General features: G+C 34.1%; 1 protein-coding gene across 1 annotated transcript; it reads left to right on the top strand.

Annotated features, from left to right (window-relative positions):
* The first annotated feature begins 1979 nt into the window (after positions 1–1979).
* Positions 1980–2548, top strand: LOC111913592 (uncharacterized). The gene is made up of 2 exons (XM_023909319.1): positions 1980–1998; positions 2076–2548. Exons 1-2 carry the CDS (start codon positions 1980–1982, stop codon positions 2546–2548), a joined length of 492 nt encoding a protein of 163 aa, XP_023765087.1.
* Positions 2549–15229: the final 12681 nt, after the last annotated feature.

Genomic DNA, 15229 nt, shown 5'->3' with positions numbered 1-15229 from the left:
TACAATTATTTTTGAAAAAAAGGAAAGGAAATAGAAATGGAACGTCGTCTTCGCCCTCGCTGCTGTGCTGCACTGTTTCTTGATCAAAAATCGACGCCGATTTTAACCTGCTCCGTTCGCCGACCGCCGTTCGGCCAAGTCGCCAGCTGTTTGCCACCGTCTCCCTCCAGCCGTTAATGAGCCCAACGACATCAACCAAGTGATCAACTACTGACAGCCGGTTTGTAAATTGTAACTTTGTATAAATTTTGATTGATTTATTGTTGTTGATTATTTGATTTGTATGATTCTCTACCACAAGTTGTGGTCCAAAACAAATTTTTTATTTTTTTTAACTTTGTACGATAATGATTGATTCATAATTCATTGTCTCATTGATTTGAAGAACACGTTAGCAACGGAATTGATCAGTGGAATTAAAAACAAGCAAACATCATGAGAGATTTTAGAGTAATACTTGAATTTAATTTGATTAAGAAGTAACTAAATGACCCACTTATAAGCGTAATTAATCAAAATTCTTGTTTTGATTAGTTGATTAACAGTCTTAACATTTGATTAATACTCATTCAACTTCAGAATTTATTTAGACTTGAAATTTGAGAACATTGTCAAGTTGTTATTGTCATGATTTTATGATTTGTGTATTTGATAACAAAATATTGATAATGGTTATTAATTTGATACTATTGTAATATTCAATTTCAGAATCAAGAATTAAGAATGTCTTTGCATAAGTTTTTTAAAAAGAAAGAAGATGACGAACAACAACATAAGTATATGAAGGCGGATTTAAACTCAATACCCGTTGATCCGTTTGAACGACCGAGTATATAATTTTATCATGTAAACCAAAGAGATGAAATTAGAAGACCATACTTGCAAAAAGAGCATTTCCAACCTCTAAATCATAAATTCCCACCACGTGATTTTAGAGGTAAACCTCGAAGATTTATTCAATTTTGGTTTGATGATAATAAATATTGGTTAGAATATAGTATAAAACAGGATGCTGCATTTTGTTTATGTTGTTATCTATTCAAATCAAGTATACCCAATCAAGGTGGATCAGATCATTTTGTGAAATCTGGATTCAAGGCTTGGAATAGGAAATCAGGAATAGATAACCACAAAGAAGGAACTCCACACACTATTGTTGTCCAAAAGTGCCAAAGTTTGATGAACCAAAGACAATCCACTGCGTCTGCTTTTGAGAAACAAACTACTTTATAAGAAAAAGAATATCGTACGTGTTTGAATGCTTCAATTGATTGTGTTAGGTTCCTAATCCGACAAGGGTTATCATTTCGTGGTCATAACGAGAAAGAAGACTCAGATAATAAAGGTAACTTTCTTGAACTACTACAGTGGTTAGCCAATCGATGTGATGTTGTAGATCGCATTGCGTTAAAGAATGCCCCAAAAAATGCACAAATGAAATGCGGTGAAATTTAGAAAGATATTGTGCAAGCATGTTAAGATGTAATTTTAAATGTTATTATAGGAGAGCTTGGAAATGATTTTTTTTTACAGTTTTAGTAGACGAGTCACGTGATGTGTCATGTAAAGAATAAATGGCATTGGTTTTGCGGTTTGTAAATAGAAAAGGTGAAGTTGTAGAAATGTTTGTTGGCCTTAGAAATGTTAATGACACTTCGGCTTTGTCACTAAAGGCTACCATTTATGATGTGCTTGCAAAATGGAATTTGAGTCCTAGTAGGATTAGAGGACAAGGGTATGATGGTGCTAGTAATATGAGTGGTGCATTCAGTGGATTGAGGACTTTGATTATGAATGAAACAAAATATGCACACTTTGTTCATTGTTTTGTTCACCAATTACAGTTAGCCCTAGTGTTTGTTGCAAAGAATCACACGACGATTAATGATTTTTTTGATGTGGTTTCTCGAATGTTAAATATTATTGGGTCTTCTTACAAAAGATGAGATAAGTTAAGAAAAAAACAAGCAGTTAAAGTTATGGCAGCATTGGCTGAAGGTATTCTTTATGTGGTTTATTTTCATTTGTTTATGATATTTATTCTCCTAATTCATTTCTTATGTGGTTTATTTTAGGTGAGCTTCAGAGTGGTACCGGTTTAAATCAAGAAGTTGGTATTAAACGACCGTCTGATACTCGATGGGGTTCTCATTTTGCATCCTTATTAAATATCCAAACCATATATGCTTCCATTTGTGATGTACTAGAAGACATTAGTGAATTTGATAGTGATCGTGATCGTAGAGCTGAAGTAATTTGCATCTTAAAGTGGTTAAAATCATTTGATTTTGTGTTTTGTCTACATTTTATGGTCGATATCTTGGGAGTGACGGGTCATTTGAATACAATACTACAAAGAAAAGACCAAGATATCATAAATGCTATGAATCAATTAAGTAGATCAAAAAAAGCAATTCAAGAAAGTAGAGATATAGGATGGGACCCACTTTTAGAGAAAGTTACTTTGTTTTGTGCTAAAAACAAAGTTAAAGTCGTGGATTTGGAAGATGAATATTTTAATGGATACAGTCATTGCAAAGGTTCATAGGTTAGTAATGTTTGTTATTACCAACTAACACCTTGGTTTTTAAATTTATTGTGATATATCATTAGTTATTAATATATATATGTGTATATATATTTTTAACGTTATCAACTTGCATCATTATCAAGTTGATGTATTTAAGGAGGTGATTGATATGTAACTTCAAGAGTTGAACAATCGCTTTAATGAAGTAAACACAAATTTACTTCTCTGTATTGCTTGTTTGTGCCCAAGTGAATCTTTCAAAGCCTTTGATTTAGAAAAATAATGAAAATGGCTACACTTTATCCCGAAGAGTTTCCAACATAATATGATCTTCGAGTTCTTGAAGTGGAACTTGGAAATTATATTAAAGATGTGCGAGAAGATGAACGATTTACTGATTTGAAGAGCATTGGAGACCTTGCCAAAAAGATGGTCGAAGAAAAGAAACATATAATATATCCTAAGGTTTACCTTCTTGTGAAACTTGCATTGATCTTACCCGTAGCAACAATAAGTGTGGAACGCGCATTTTCAGCAATGTAGTTGATAAAGACCGATATACGCAACAGAATGAGTGATTAATTTTTGAGTGATAGTTTAGTGCCGTATATTGAAAAAATGTTTTAAAAGGTATTGGTAATGACGCAATTGTGAATATGTTTCAAGATATAAGACCTCGTAGGGTTCAATTGTAAGAACTTTATTATAACTATTGAACAGATGTTTAAATATATTAGTCATACAACCCTCGTAGGGTTCATAAGGAACCATATGGTTTTTGGTTCTAGATTTGCCACTGATTATATTTAAAGATGAAAGCCATTTTTGACTTTCTTATTATTTGTATAATAGCCCCTAGATTAGCATTATAGTTACAAGAAACCCACATTATTCACCTTGTTGATCATACTTTTATTTAATTTCGAAAGAAAATATTGTATCGGTGAAAGTTCAACCCTCTATCCATCTTGAAACAGAAACCTTTACTAAACTTCTATACCCAAGTTTTGGCCAAAGCTCCAAACCATATGTTGACCTACAATATCGACCCAGGTGATCCTTCACTAGTAAACCAAAACCATTATTGTTGAACCCTTGTGTTTCCTTCATCCAGATCACCATGACACTGCTAGAAAAGAAGGGTTTTGCTATAGGGAAATAACAACGAAAAATTTCCGTAGGTAAATTAGCTACATAATACCAACGAAATTCCTATGGAATGGGATGCCCTAAATTAGTAAAGAAATAGCTGCAGAATAACGATGGACGCACATCCGTAGGTATTCTGTTGATAATTAGCTACAGAATAGCTATGGAATAGCGACAGAAGTAAGCCCGTAGGTATTCCGTAGGTAATTAGCTACATAATAGTTACGAACTACCCCAGACGAAAATATGTTAGGGTGCAAAGTCATGCTTGGATGTTGTGTTTTAGGCTTTCCTCTTTGTATGTGTAAATGGGTTGAATCTTTCCTATAAATAGGAAGTGAGTGACTCCCATTAAGTAAGTGAATCCATTTGGAGTGTTAGACTAGAGAGAGAAACTTTGTACAAACCCATTTGTATAATCTTTCTAGATCTAATAAGAGCTTACAAAGATTTATTTACTCCTTGTGTTCTTGAATTTGTATGATGAATCACTAGATCTTTCCTAATTCCGCACATGCCATCATAATCAACACCACTACAATTGGTATCAGAGCGAGTGTTCTTGATTTGATCAAGAATTGATCCTTGATGGCTTTCTTGATTTGGTGATTCATTTTTTGATCATGGATCTTCGCATTTTGAAAGTGTTTTTGTGTTCTTGAAGTCGAATTTTTCTTTGATTTGATCCATAATTCAACTTTCTCTCTCTAGAATACTTGTTTGTATCACTTTCTCTTTCTAGAAAACCCATTCAAAATCACTTTCTCTCTCTAGAATTCTTCAAGTTTTTGTGATCATGGTGAATTTGCCTTACAATTCTTGGATTTTGATCATTGAAGGTATCAAATACAAAGTCAATAAAGATCAATATTATGGGTTTGTGTTAAACAAGAAGATATATTAGGGAACTATGGTTTCTTATGGAGGATTGAAGGATGATCATGGAAGTTTGATATTCCAACCACTTTGTGAGATCAAATGGTTGGCTGATATTACATGTTCCATAATATCACGTAGTAGTGATAAGATTGGAGAAGAAAAATATTTGTTCGATAAGAAATATGTTTCTCTTGTTGAAAACCCAAATGATCTTCGTGCTCTTAAGGTAGTTGAAGTTCTTGACAATGGAGTTCAATGTGATGTTCTTGATGTTCAAGAAAAAGGAGTTCAAGTTGATTCTCAAGATGAAAAAGTTTTTTGCTCAATTGGAGTTCAAACTGATGATATTTTGTGTTCTTGTGATTCGTTTGAAGGAATGATTCCTTATCGGAAGCCGGTGATCCAAGAAAATCACAAATATCAAACTCCAAAAGATTTGATTCAAACTCAAAATGTTGATGTTGTGAAAAGTGGGTTTGTTCATGAAGTCAAGTCTTCAAGATGCAAAAAGATGAGAAAGAAAAAGAAGAAGAAGATGAATCGGAAGAATAAGCGGGTTTACTCACAAAAATCGTCAAATGTTGTGAAGCCGAAATCCGTGAAGCAAATTTGGGTTCCAAAGCAACAATCTCCAAAGGTTACATTGAATTTGAAGTCCAAACCCAAATGTGTTGGTGGTTCTTTTGAAGATGTTCTTGGATCGTTGAAGAACACGAAGAACGAGTTGTACATCTCGCATGGTGGGTGGTACAATGTTCGATTTGGAGATTTTCTCATTCCGACAAAAGAACCAAGATCTTCCAAATTTGATTCGTTCGTTGAAAATGAATCTCGATTCGTGAAAAAGGTAACTCAAATTCTCAAATGGATTCCAAAACATCCATGATTTTGATTCGTACTTTATGTTTTTCATTTTTGATCGATTTGCCTCATTGGATCAAATCCGTTTCAACCTCATTGATTGATCCAATTATTTTTTGTTTAGATCAAGCCCAAACAAAATCAAAAATCAAATTCATATTCTCATAATTTTTTTTGATTCACTGTTCATCCAAAAGTTACTGTTCGTAAGCCCACATTGAAATATAATTTTGATAAAATCGTTGTTCATTGTATCAAACTCATCCCAAACAACAATTGTTTACTGTTCATCAGTCAGTTTGTTATTCAATGCCCAATCCATGATAATGAATATGATACTACTATTCATCATTATTGAATCCAATTATTCTTGTATGACCCGATAATGTTGTTTAAGCCCAAAATCCAAACAAATACTTTTGACTCTAATTCGCAGTCGCAGTTCATCACTCTTCATTCTCATACTCGCTTTATCAGTTGTACATCTTGTTCTTGTTTTTTTGCTCAACTTGTTCTCATGGATTTGATTTGGTTTCGTCATCTCTAACATTCGATTAGTTTTGTTGTTGAGTTGGACTTGTGAATCGATTCTATATGTTGTGTTCAATCACATAAATCGATTATGATCAAGTCAACGTGATGAAATCGGAAACTGGTTATTTGATTTGGATAAAATTGGTCAAGAACTTTGAAATTGTTGGGAAGAACAGTTGTTTGAACAAGTTTTGATCTGAAATTTGTTGATAGAATGGTCGATTTTGTGTTTTTGATCTTTGACTTCAAAAAGTCAAACTCGGATGAGAATAGTCAAAGTCGATGATTGTGGGGTGAACTGATGAACTGGAAGATGAAATCGATTGAAGTAAAAAGTGTGAGTTCGCAAGTTCAATTTCTGAATCGATGGTTTCGATTGTTTGAGATTTGTTTGATTTTGGGTTCGTTATTAGAGATTGAAGGTTTTGGAATAGTGAATGGAATTCAATGTCGATTGCTGCCAGATTATTTTGATGGGTCTAATGAACAGATGGTTTACACTAAAAAGCGAAGGATTGTAATCGATGAAAAGTGAATCCGTTAACGAACGAACAGTTGATGTTGGAATCGATGATTTCAATTAACGAAAATTTTGGAGTCGTTCGATCGAAATTTTTGATGTGATGATCTATGACTTATGATAACATCCATTCGCATCTGCTTCCTAAATTTGGGTTCGCATATCGATCTTGGTTATGAAGTTGAAGGTTTGAACGATTGATGACCAATAGTTCGCATCTATGGATCGATTATGTTGTTCACTTGGATTTCGCATTTGGTGAGACAAGTGTGTGGTTGATGATTTTTTGGTTCGCATATAAAATCAATTGAATTCGCATATGAGTAACTCAAAGTCAAGTTCGCATCTGGGTCTCAAGAATAATGTTCGCATTAGATGACAAAATGAAAATGCGAATGGTTGAAGAAGATCATTGTGTTGTGTTCGCATATTTTGTTATACTGGGTGAAAGATGCAAAAAGTGTGCGAATGAAAATGCGAAGAAATTGACTGGAACATGCGAAGTCTTTCACTGCATATGGTGATTTGGGGAAGAACACAAAGAGTTTCAGTTTGCATCCCTGATCTTTTCACGAAATGACAGTTTATACCCAACTTCGCAAATGGGAAATATAAGCTGAGAAATTGCAGAATTTCCAGTTCTGGTCCCTGCAGTTTGTGCGAATTTACGCTTTATGCTCGGTTTCGCAAATGGGCTAGAGTTTCGCATATTTGACTGTTTTTGGCGCAACGGGTCCCTGCAAGTTTCAAAAAGTGACAATTTCTACCCGGATTTTGAAAAATCTTGCAACTTTCACCCAAAAAGTCAAAAATTTTCATAAATTGGAAATTTTTTGTGGTTTTTTTGTGATTGTTTTTCCGTGCAAGATTTTTGGTGATTCATTTTTGGTACACATCAAGGGGGAGTATCGTAAAGACTATTCCTCGGGCGCTTCTCATCCTTAGTGGGTTTTATAATCATTTTTTTATTATAAAAAGGTGGAGAATGATGGGTATTCGAAGCTTCTCGGGTTTGTCGAATATTCATTTGCGGATTTGAAGACCGATGTTACTTCGAGGGGGAGTTTGGTCTTGATCGCGCTAGCTCGTTGGAGATTAAAGTCGGACATCCAATCCTAACTTTGAGGGGGAGAATGTTAGGGTGCAAAGTCATGCTTGGATGTAGTATTTTAGGTTTTTCTCTTTGTATGTGTAAATGGGTTGAGTCTTTCCTATAAATAGGAAGTGAGTGACTCCCATTAAGTAAGTGAATCCATTTGGAGTGTTAGACTAGAGAGAGAAACTTTGTACAAACCCATTTTTATAATCTTTCTAGATCTAATAAGAGCTTACAAAGATTTATTTACTCCTTGTGTTCTTGAATTTGTATGATGAATCACTAGATCTTTCCTAATTCCGCACATGCCATCATAATCAACACCACTACAAAATAACTATAGAATAACTACAAAATACCAACGACTTTATTATTATTATTATTATTATTATTATTATTATTATTATTATTATTATTCAATATTCAAGTTAAAATTTTTTTTGGATCGTTTTGTTTTAAATATTTAAAACACAAACAATTAAAAATCATATTAATGGTACTATTAATATTAATATTTATAAACATAATGATAATATATAATAATCGTAAAGAATGTGTTTAACACACCATGAATAATGAAAAATTATGATAATTAGCTACGGGAAATATTTGTATAAGTAATGTATGTATGTATGTATGTATGTATGGGAGTATATGTACATATGTTTATGTATGTATATACGAGTATGTGTGTATATGTGTGCTTATGTATATGTATGTATGTATGTGTATGTGTATCTATACGTATACACGGTTTTACGTACATTTATATAATGTATAACTTTATGAAAACAAAGCAATCAAAGTATAATGATGTGAAAAAAATGAAACGAAAAAAACGACATTTGATTTTTGTAAAATAGAAAACAAAAAAACTGTAGGTAATCCGTAGGTAAATGCCTATGGATTACCTACGAATAACTTTTATCTGTAGGTATTTACCTATGGATTACCTACGTTTTTTGTATTTTCTAATTTTTAAAGGAAAATATTGTTTTTTCAGTTTCATTTTTTTCACATCATTATACTTTGAATGCATTGTTTTCACCAACTTATACATAACTAAACTTACATACAAAGGTATGCATCGTTAGAACCCATTACTCATTTACAACTTTATTATTATTTTTTTATATAATATAAATGAAAGTTATATTCTACACACAAATACAAATAAGTACACATATTTACATACAAACCATATGTATGTATTATGTTCAGTATATCACATATTTGTTTAATGAGGTCAAATTGTGGCTAAAAAACAAACATAAATAGCTTTTTGTATCATATATAGTACCGGGTTCTAATGACGCACATTCTTGTACATATGTTTATATGATGTATAACTTTGTGAAACAAAGCAATCAAAGTATAATGATGTTGTGAAAAAAAACGTAACGAAAAAATGACATTTGACCATTGAAGAATAGAAAATAAATAAAAATCGTAGGTAATCCGTAGGTAAATACATACAGATTACCCACATATAATATGCATCGAATATAGGGGACTGTGTGAACATCAAAGATGGTAGTTTTTACGGTTTCAAGAGCCACGACTGTCACATGTTTATGCAACGCTTGCTTCCACTTGCTATTAGAGGGTTTGTTCCAAATATGGTATATGAGGCCATAACAAAGTTATGCATGTTTTTTCGAGTATTATGCTCGAAAACATTGCATATGGAGGAATTGTACAACATGAAACACAATATTTCTCAAACCATCTGCAAGTTGGAGAAAATATTCCCTCCTAGTTTCTTTGATTCCATGGAACACCTAATCATACATTTAGCTGATGAAGCAATTCTTGGTGGTCTGGTGCAATACAGATGGATGTATCAATATGAGAGGTAATCATTTTGTTTTTAATATTAAGTATTAAACTTTTAAATATTTCTTTTAGTATTCGTAACACATTCTCGATAATTTCTAAGTATAGGAAGTTGGGCATAATAAAAAGAAGAATTAGGAACAAAGCAAGGGTAGAAGGTTCAATCATTAATGAACATATAGTCAATGAAATCGCTATCTGTTGTTCTTTATATTTTGCCCCCACGGTTGAGACACGACATAATCAAGAGCCACAAAATTTCGCACCACAACATGACAACTCTTCAAGTGGAGATCAATTAAGCGTATTTGCCTTTCCATCAAGAAGATTGCATGAAAAGGGTGGAAAGAAAAGACTCTTGAGACATGAAGAACTTTACAAAGCACACAATTACATTCTACTAAACTATGCATAAGTTGCCCCCTTCATCCCAGAGTTTGATCAAGCAGCCCAAGCATCATATCAAAATGAACCAGTTTCAGTACCCAGAGATAAATACTTTGCGGAATGGTTTAAATACAAAGTAAGTAAAACCAATTCAATAATACTTGTTAATGTTTGTGTTTTTTTCATCAAACCATTTGCATATATGCTCTTTAATGTAGGTAACGATGGACTCAACCGATGGAAGTGCTAAACATTTAGAACCTTTAGCGAATGGCCCCTCGCAAGATGCTCGGTCTTACAACGACTACTTTGTAAATGGTTATAACTTCCACACACAAGAATATGGTAAAGGACGTGAAACGAATAACTATCGACTATGCATGAGGGGGGAGATGTATAATGGCGAAGAGTCAGACTACTATGGCTTATTGGATGAGATCCTAGAGATTGACTATTATGGCATTGGGCGCTCGACTGCTGTACTATTTAAATGCACTTGGTTTGATAATATCCATGGTGTAGTAGTTAATAAAAATAAATTGGTTGATGTTAAACCTAAGTCTCGTATTCAAACTAATGACCCTTTTTGTTTGGCATCATAAGCGGAACAAGTATTTTATAAACCATATCCTGCAGTGACAAAGGAAACAAAAGATATTTGGGCAGTTGTCAAGAAAAAACCAAGAGGGGTATATGAAGTCACCGAAGCTGAAACGGAAGTTGCGCTTGATGGAAACACAGAAGCAAATGGATTCTTTCATCTTGATGAGTGGTTTAAGTTACCGAATGAAGTAAATGTTAGTGAACGTTTGACCCTAGCCTCAAATAGAACTAACTTTGAGCAAATATCTTCCAATGAGAGTCAGGGTTCTGAAGCGGAAAACCAAGAAGATGATACAGATGAAGAGGAAATATCTTCCAATGAGAGTAAATATCCTCCATCAGGTGGTAGGCCATCCTCTTTGCCTGAACCTAGTAGCCTTCCACGTATCCCTCTTACAGGTGGTTCTGTAGCAGGAGCCAGGTCGTTACCTTTGTCTGACCTTAGTGGCCTTCCACGCAGTGGTTTTGTATTGAGAGCCAGGTCATCGCCTTTGCCTAATCCTAGTTACCTTCCACATAACATTTTTACGGACGGTTCTGTATCGGGAGACAGGTCATCTCCTGACCTTAGTGGCCTTCAACATAACCCTTTTTTGGTTGGTTCAACACCGAGAGCCAGGTCATCGCCTGACCCAAATGGCCTTCCACGCATCCCTTTGTCGGGTGGCCTTTCACGCATTTCAGTTAGGACGGCAAGACCGAGATTCTCGGGGAGTAGTAGCATGGGCGCCATAAATACCCACATGGGCTTGAATGACGCTATAGCAAATACAGGGGTGGTACAGAATGTTGGGAATGGTATTGCATATGGTTATGAGATGACAGGCAACAATGAAGAGCTTGCTAGTGATTTTTTCTATAATGGGCCTGAGCATGAACATGAGCCTGAGCATAGGCATGAGTTTGTGCATGAGCCTGAGTCACCAATGGTTCAGATGCCCCATTATTTGGGTACACATGGTGGATCAAATGATACAGATTCGAATGGCTCTCATAGGCCATTTATCACACGAAAGGGGCAAGTAAGTCTTCTTCTTCTTCTTTTTTTTTTTTTTTTTTTTTTTTTAATTTATGATTGTTGATGTTATAATTATCCTTCTATGGTTATTTCAATATTGTAGGTTTGGGAGACAAAGTATTCATCGGGCGATCTTAAAGATATTTTGGTAGTCTATAAATGAACCTTGGATTACTTATAGAAAAATTCCGAAGGAAGTTGTCACTCAAATGTTTGAGCGTTTTAGGGTAATATATTAATTATTTATTTTTAATATCTATTTCTCATTCATTCTTATTTTTCATTTTAAACTTTTACTTTTTATTTTTTTACAGACTCAATACTGGAGGGATCCAAATGAAGAAGGGAGAATTCATGAAGGTTTTGAGAATACGCTGAAAGATCGCTAAAGGGGTAGAATGAAGGATATTGCCAGGGAAGCATTGGTAAATTCTGCAAGAAAAGTTGGACACATTATCGCAGATATTAATGATAACTTTGAGATTCTTGCAAATTACAATCCTGCTGAAATACATAGAGATGTTTGGCGACGTTTGTGTAGGGTAAGCAATCTAATAAATTATTGCTTATTTTGTATTCTAATTCTCTCTCTCTCTCTCTCTCTCTATATATATATATATATATATATATATATATATATATATATATATATATATATATATATTACAAAAATGGGGCATAGATGAGTGGAAAAAGTTGTCCAAAAGCGAAAAAAAACCGTAACATTGATTCGGGGGGGGGGGGGGGGGGGCAGCCAGAAATACGGGTGGTAGCATTGGATTTGAGGAGCACCGTCTTAAATTGGTAAGTAATCATAATTATAGATTTTAGTGATACATTTTTCTTTCAATACTAATTACATCAATTATGTTGTGTCGTTTATATAGAAAGAGTTGACGGGTGAAGACCCCTCATTCATTGATCTTTATTATAAGACACATCTTATCGTAGAATTAAAGAAAATATATTTTGGGGGAGATAAAGAGGCGCCAATGGCTTTTGTGAATGAGACATCTAGGGTGGCGATCATATTAGTTTTTACTTTTTAGTACAATGACAAAAGCGTTCTTTTGGTATATTGTAGGAGTCATATAGCAAAGCCCTATCTAAAAAATATGGTTATGATCCAACTCAACATAATGTTAATGATCCTCAATTGTGGACCCAAACATAGTTGCTTAGGAAAGGCGGGAAACAAAAAGGTCCTATCTATGGGGCATCATACTTAGATCTTCACTTTCTGATGACGGGTGCATATTCTTATGAATCAACTTCAGCTTCTGCTGACTTTGCAAAGTCACAACAGTAGGTACAATTATTTGCATAATATATTATAGAGAAAAATATCAAGTAAGGAGGTACCTAATATGGATGAAAAAAATATGTTGATATTGGTAAAGTACATTGTTGTTATGGGTGAAAATTGAAATATGTTACCATTATTAATATTATGTAAAATGCATTGTTATTATGGTTGAAAATGATACTATGTTGCTATTATTAAATTAGGTAACATAATGCTATAATGGGTGAAAATTATAGTATGTTGCTATTATTGATATTAGGTAAAGTAAATTGTTGTTTTTGATAATAATTTAAGTACATTGATATTATGGATTGGAAATGTAAAGTACAATGGTATAATGGATAAAAATATAGTATGTTATTATTATGCATATTAAAAGTTATTATTATGGATATGAAAAACAATGTACGTTGTTATTACGAGTAGTGTGTTCTTATATTGAATTAAAAGTAAAGTACATGGCTATCATGGTTTAAAGTTGAATTACATTTACTAACTGCATGTGTTTGTCTTGCTATTTTCAGGTAAATGAGTTGTGACAACAAGTGTCAAACATGATACAAGCCATGGATGAAAAGAAAAGTCAAATGAATTTGCAAATGCAACAAATGCGCAATGCAATGGAATTGCAAGTGCAATGACAATTGGCGGCCTTTATGAAACAAATCAACCCGTCCGGTAATCCACCAAGTAGTTCTTACATTATTAAAACACTTAATGAATGTTATGTTATTAACTATTTCTTAGCTTTTGTCATGGTATTTTGAGTATTCGAATGTATGAATGGTATGTTATTGACTATTTTAATGTTAATAAATGTAATGGTATTTGACTATTATTTTAATTATTTGTTTGGTTTTTTAAGCATAAAATTTGGATATTTTTTAAATTATAAATTTAATAGAGCAATAGATTTTTGTCTGAATTGTAGGAAATAAATATTCTGTAGGAATTATAAATTTAATATAGCAATAAAAACTGGTAAAAAATCATAGAAAATTTGTTGGAAATAAATAATCTGTAGGTATTCTGTAGGAAATAAAATTCAATCAAGTCTATAGGTAATCTGTAGCAAAAGCAGTTGGTAGGTATTCCGTAAGAAAAGATGTTGGTATGTATTCTGTAGGAAAAGTAGTTGGTAGATATTCTATAGGAAAACCAGTTTGTAGGTATTATGTAGGAAAACCATCTGTATGTATTTTGTAGGTGTTTCGTTAGTAAATAACTCGTAGGTAATCTGTAGGTATTCCATAGTTAACGTGTTCCGTAGATATTCCGTAGTTAAATTTGTAATAGAATATTCCGTAGGAAGGTTTGTAGCTAATTTTTAGGAAAAAATTACCCACGAGGGTTTTCCCTACAACCCGTTTATTGTAGGAAATCTGTAGGTACCGCCTTGTTCCTACGGATTTCCTACCAATTCTGTTGTAGGTAATTACTTAATTTTCTAGTAGTGTGAAGAGACTTCCAAGGCCATAAAAAGTGTGAAAACTTCTATTTGTAGTCATCCTTACCATGATGCTAAACATATAAGTCATAGATCGCATTCACAATTCATCTACCTTTTAAAAAGTAGCCTTAACCCATTGAACTAGTGTCACACCCATAATAAAAAAGAATAAGAAATGAAAGGAAAACCCTAAGTCAATGGGGGGGGGGTCAACTCTTCGAGTCCATAGGTGAACTCGACGAGTCGAAGCGGGATCCGGGTCGGAGAGTAAGTGACCAACTCGACGAGTCGGAGAGTGGACTCGGCGAGTTCGGTCTGGATTGGGAAACCCTAAATTCGGGACTTGGTGCCCTATTTAAACATCTCATTCTCTTCCCTAGGGTTCCTTTACAATCTCTCTCACCCAAAATACCGAACCCTAGCCACCATATCCATTTTTGAGCAAGATCTAGCCTTGGTGAAGTGATTGGAAGCTTGGAAGAGAAGGAGGTTCATAGTGGTGCAAGAGGAAGCCTTGGATACACATTTTTTGTGATATGTTTATGTGCTATTATATGTTAGTGGGCGAGGCCCAATGACAGGTGAGGCCTAAGTGAAGCAGATTTGTATCCAAGCGGGGCTTGAAGCCAGGCGGGGCCTGGAGCGGTGGGGCCGTTGTAGCGGGCGAGGCCCAGTACGTTTAGTATGTGTTTGTGCAGGGTATGTTGTGACATCCCCAAAATCACGGCCAGAAAAGACCGGTTTGTTTATGCTTTGTTTAAAAATCAGAGTTACATTTTAAATGAAAGTGTTGCGGAATTTGTCCCAAAACAAATATATGATAAAGATTTATCAAAAGCATTTCCATAGAAATGTATTTCATTAAAAGACTCGGGATGTCATGTTCGTACAGATCAAAAGCATAAACAGTACAATATAAGCCTTACTACATTATTTCATATCTACAGGCCTATATCCGTAATCCCTCGTCCAAAACATCACATCTATGCTCATGCGCCACTACCTGTAATACATAAAACTGAGTGGGTCAGGCTTGGGAGCCTGGTGAGCACATAGGGTT

This window comes from Lactuca sativa, chromosome 1 (assembly GCF_002870075.4).
Source record: "Lactuca sativa cultivar Salinas chromosome 1, Lsat_Salinas_v11, whole genome shotgun sequence".
NCBI classification, from domain to species: domain Eukaryota; kingdom Viridiplantae; phylum Streptophyta; class Magnoliopsida; order Asterales; family Asteraceae; genus Lactuca; species Lactuca sativa.
Note: the sequence above shows the minus strand (reverse complement) of the source record. Positions and strands in the feature narration are given on the sequence as shown.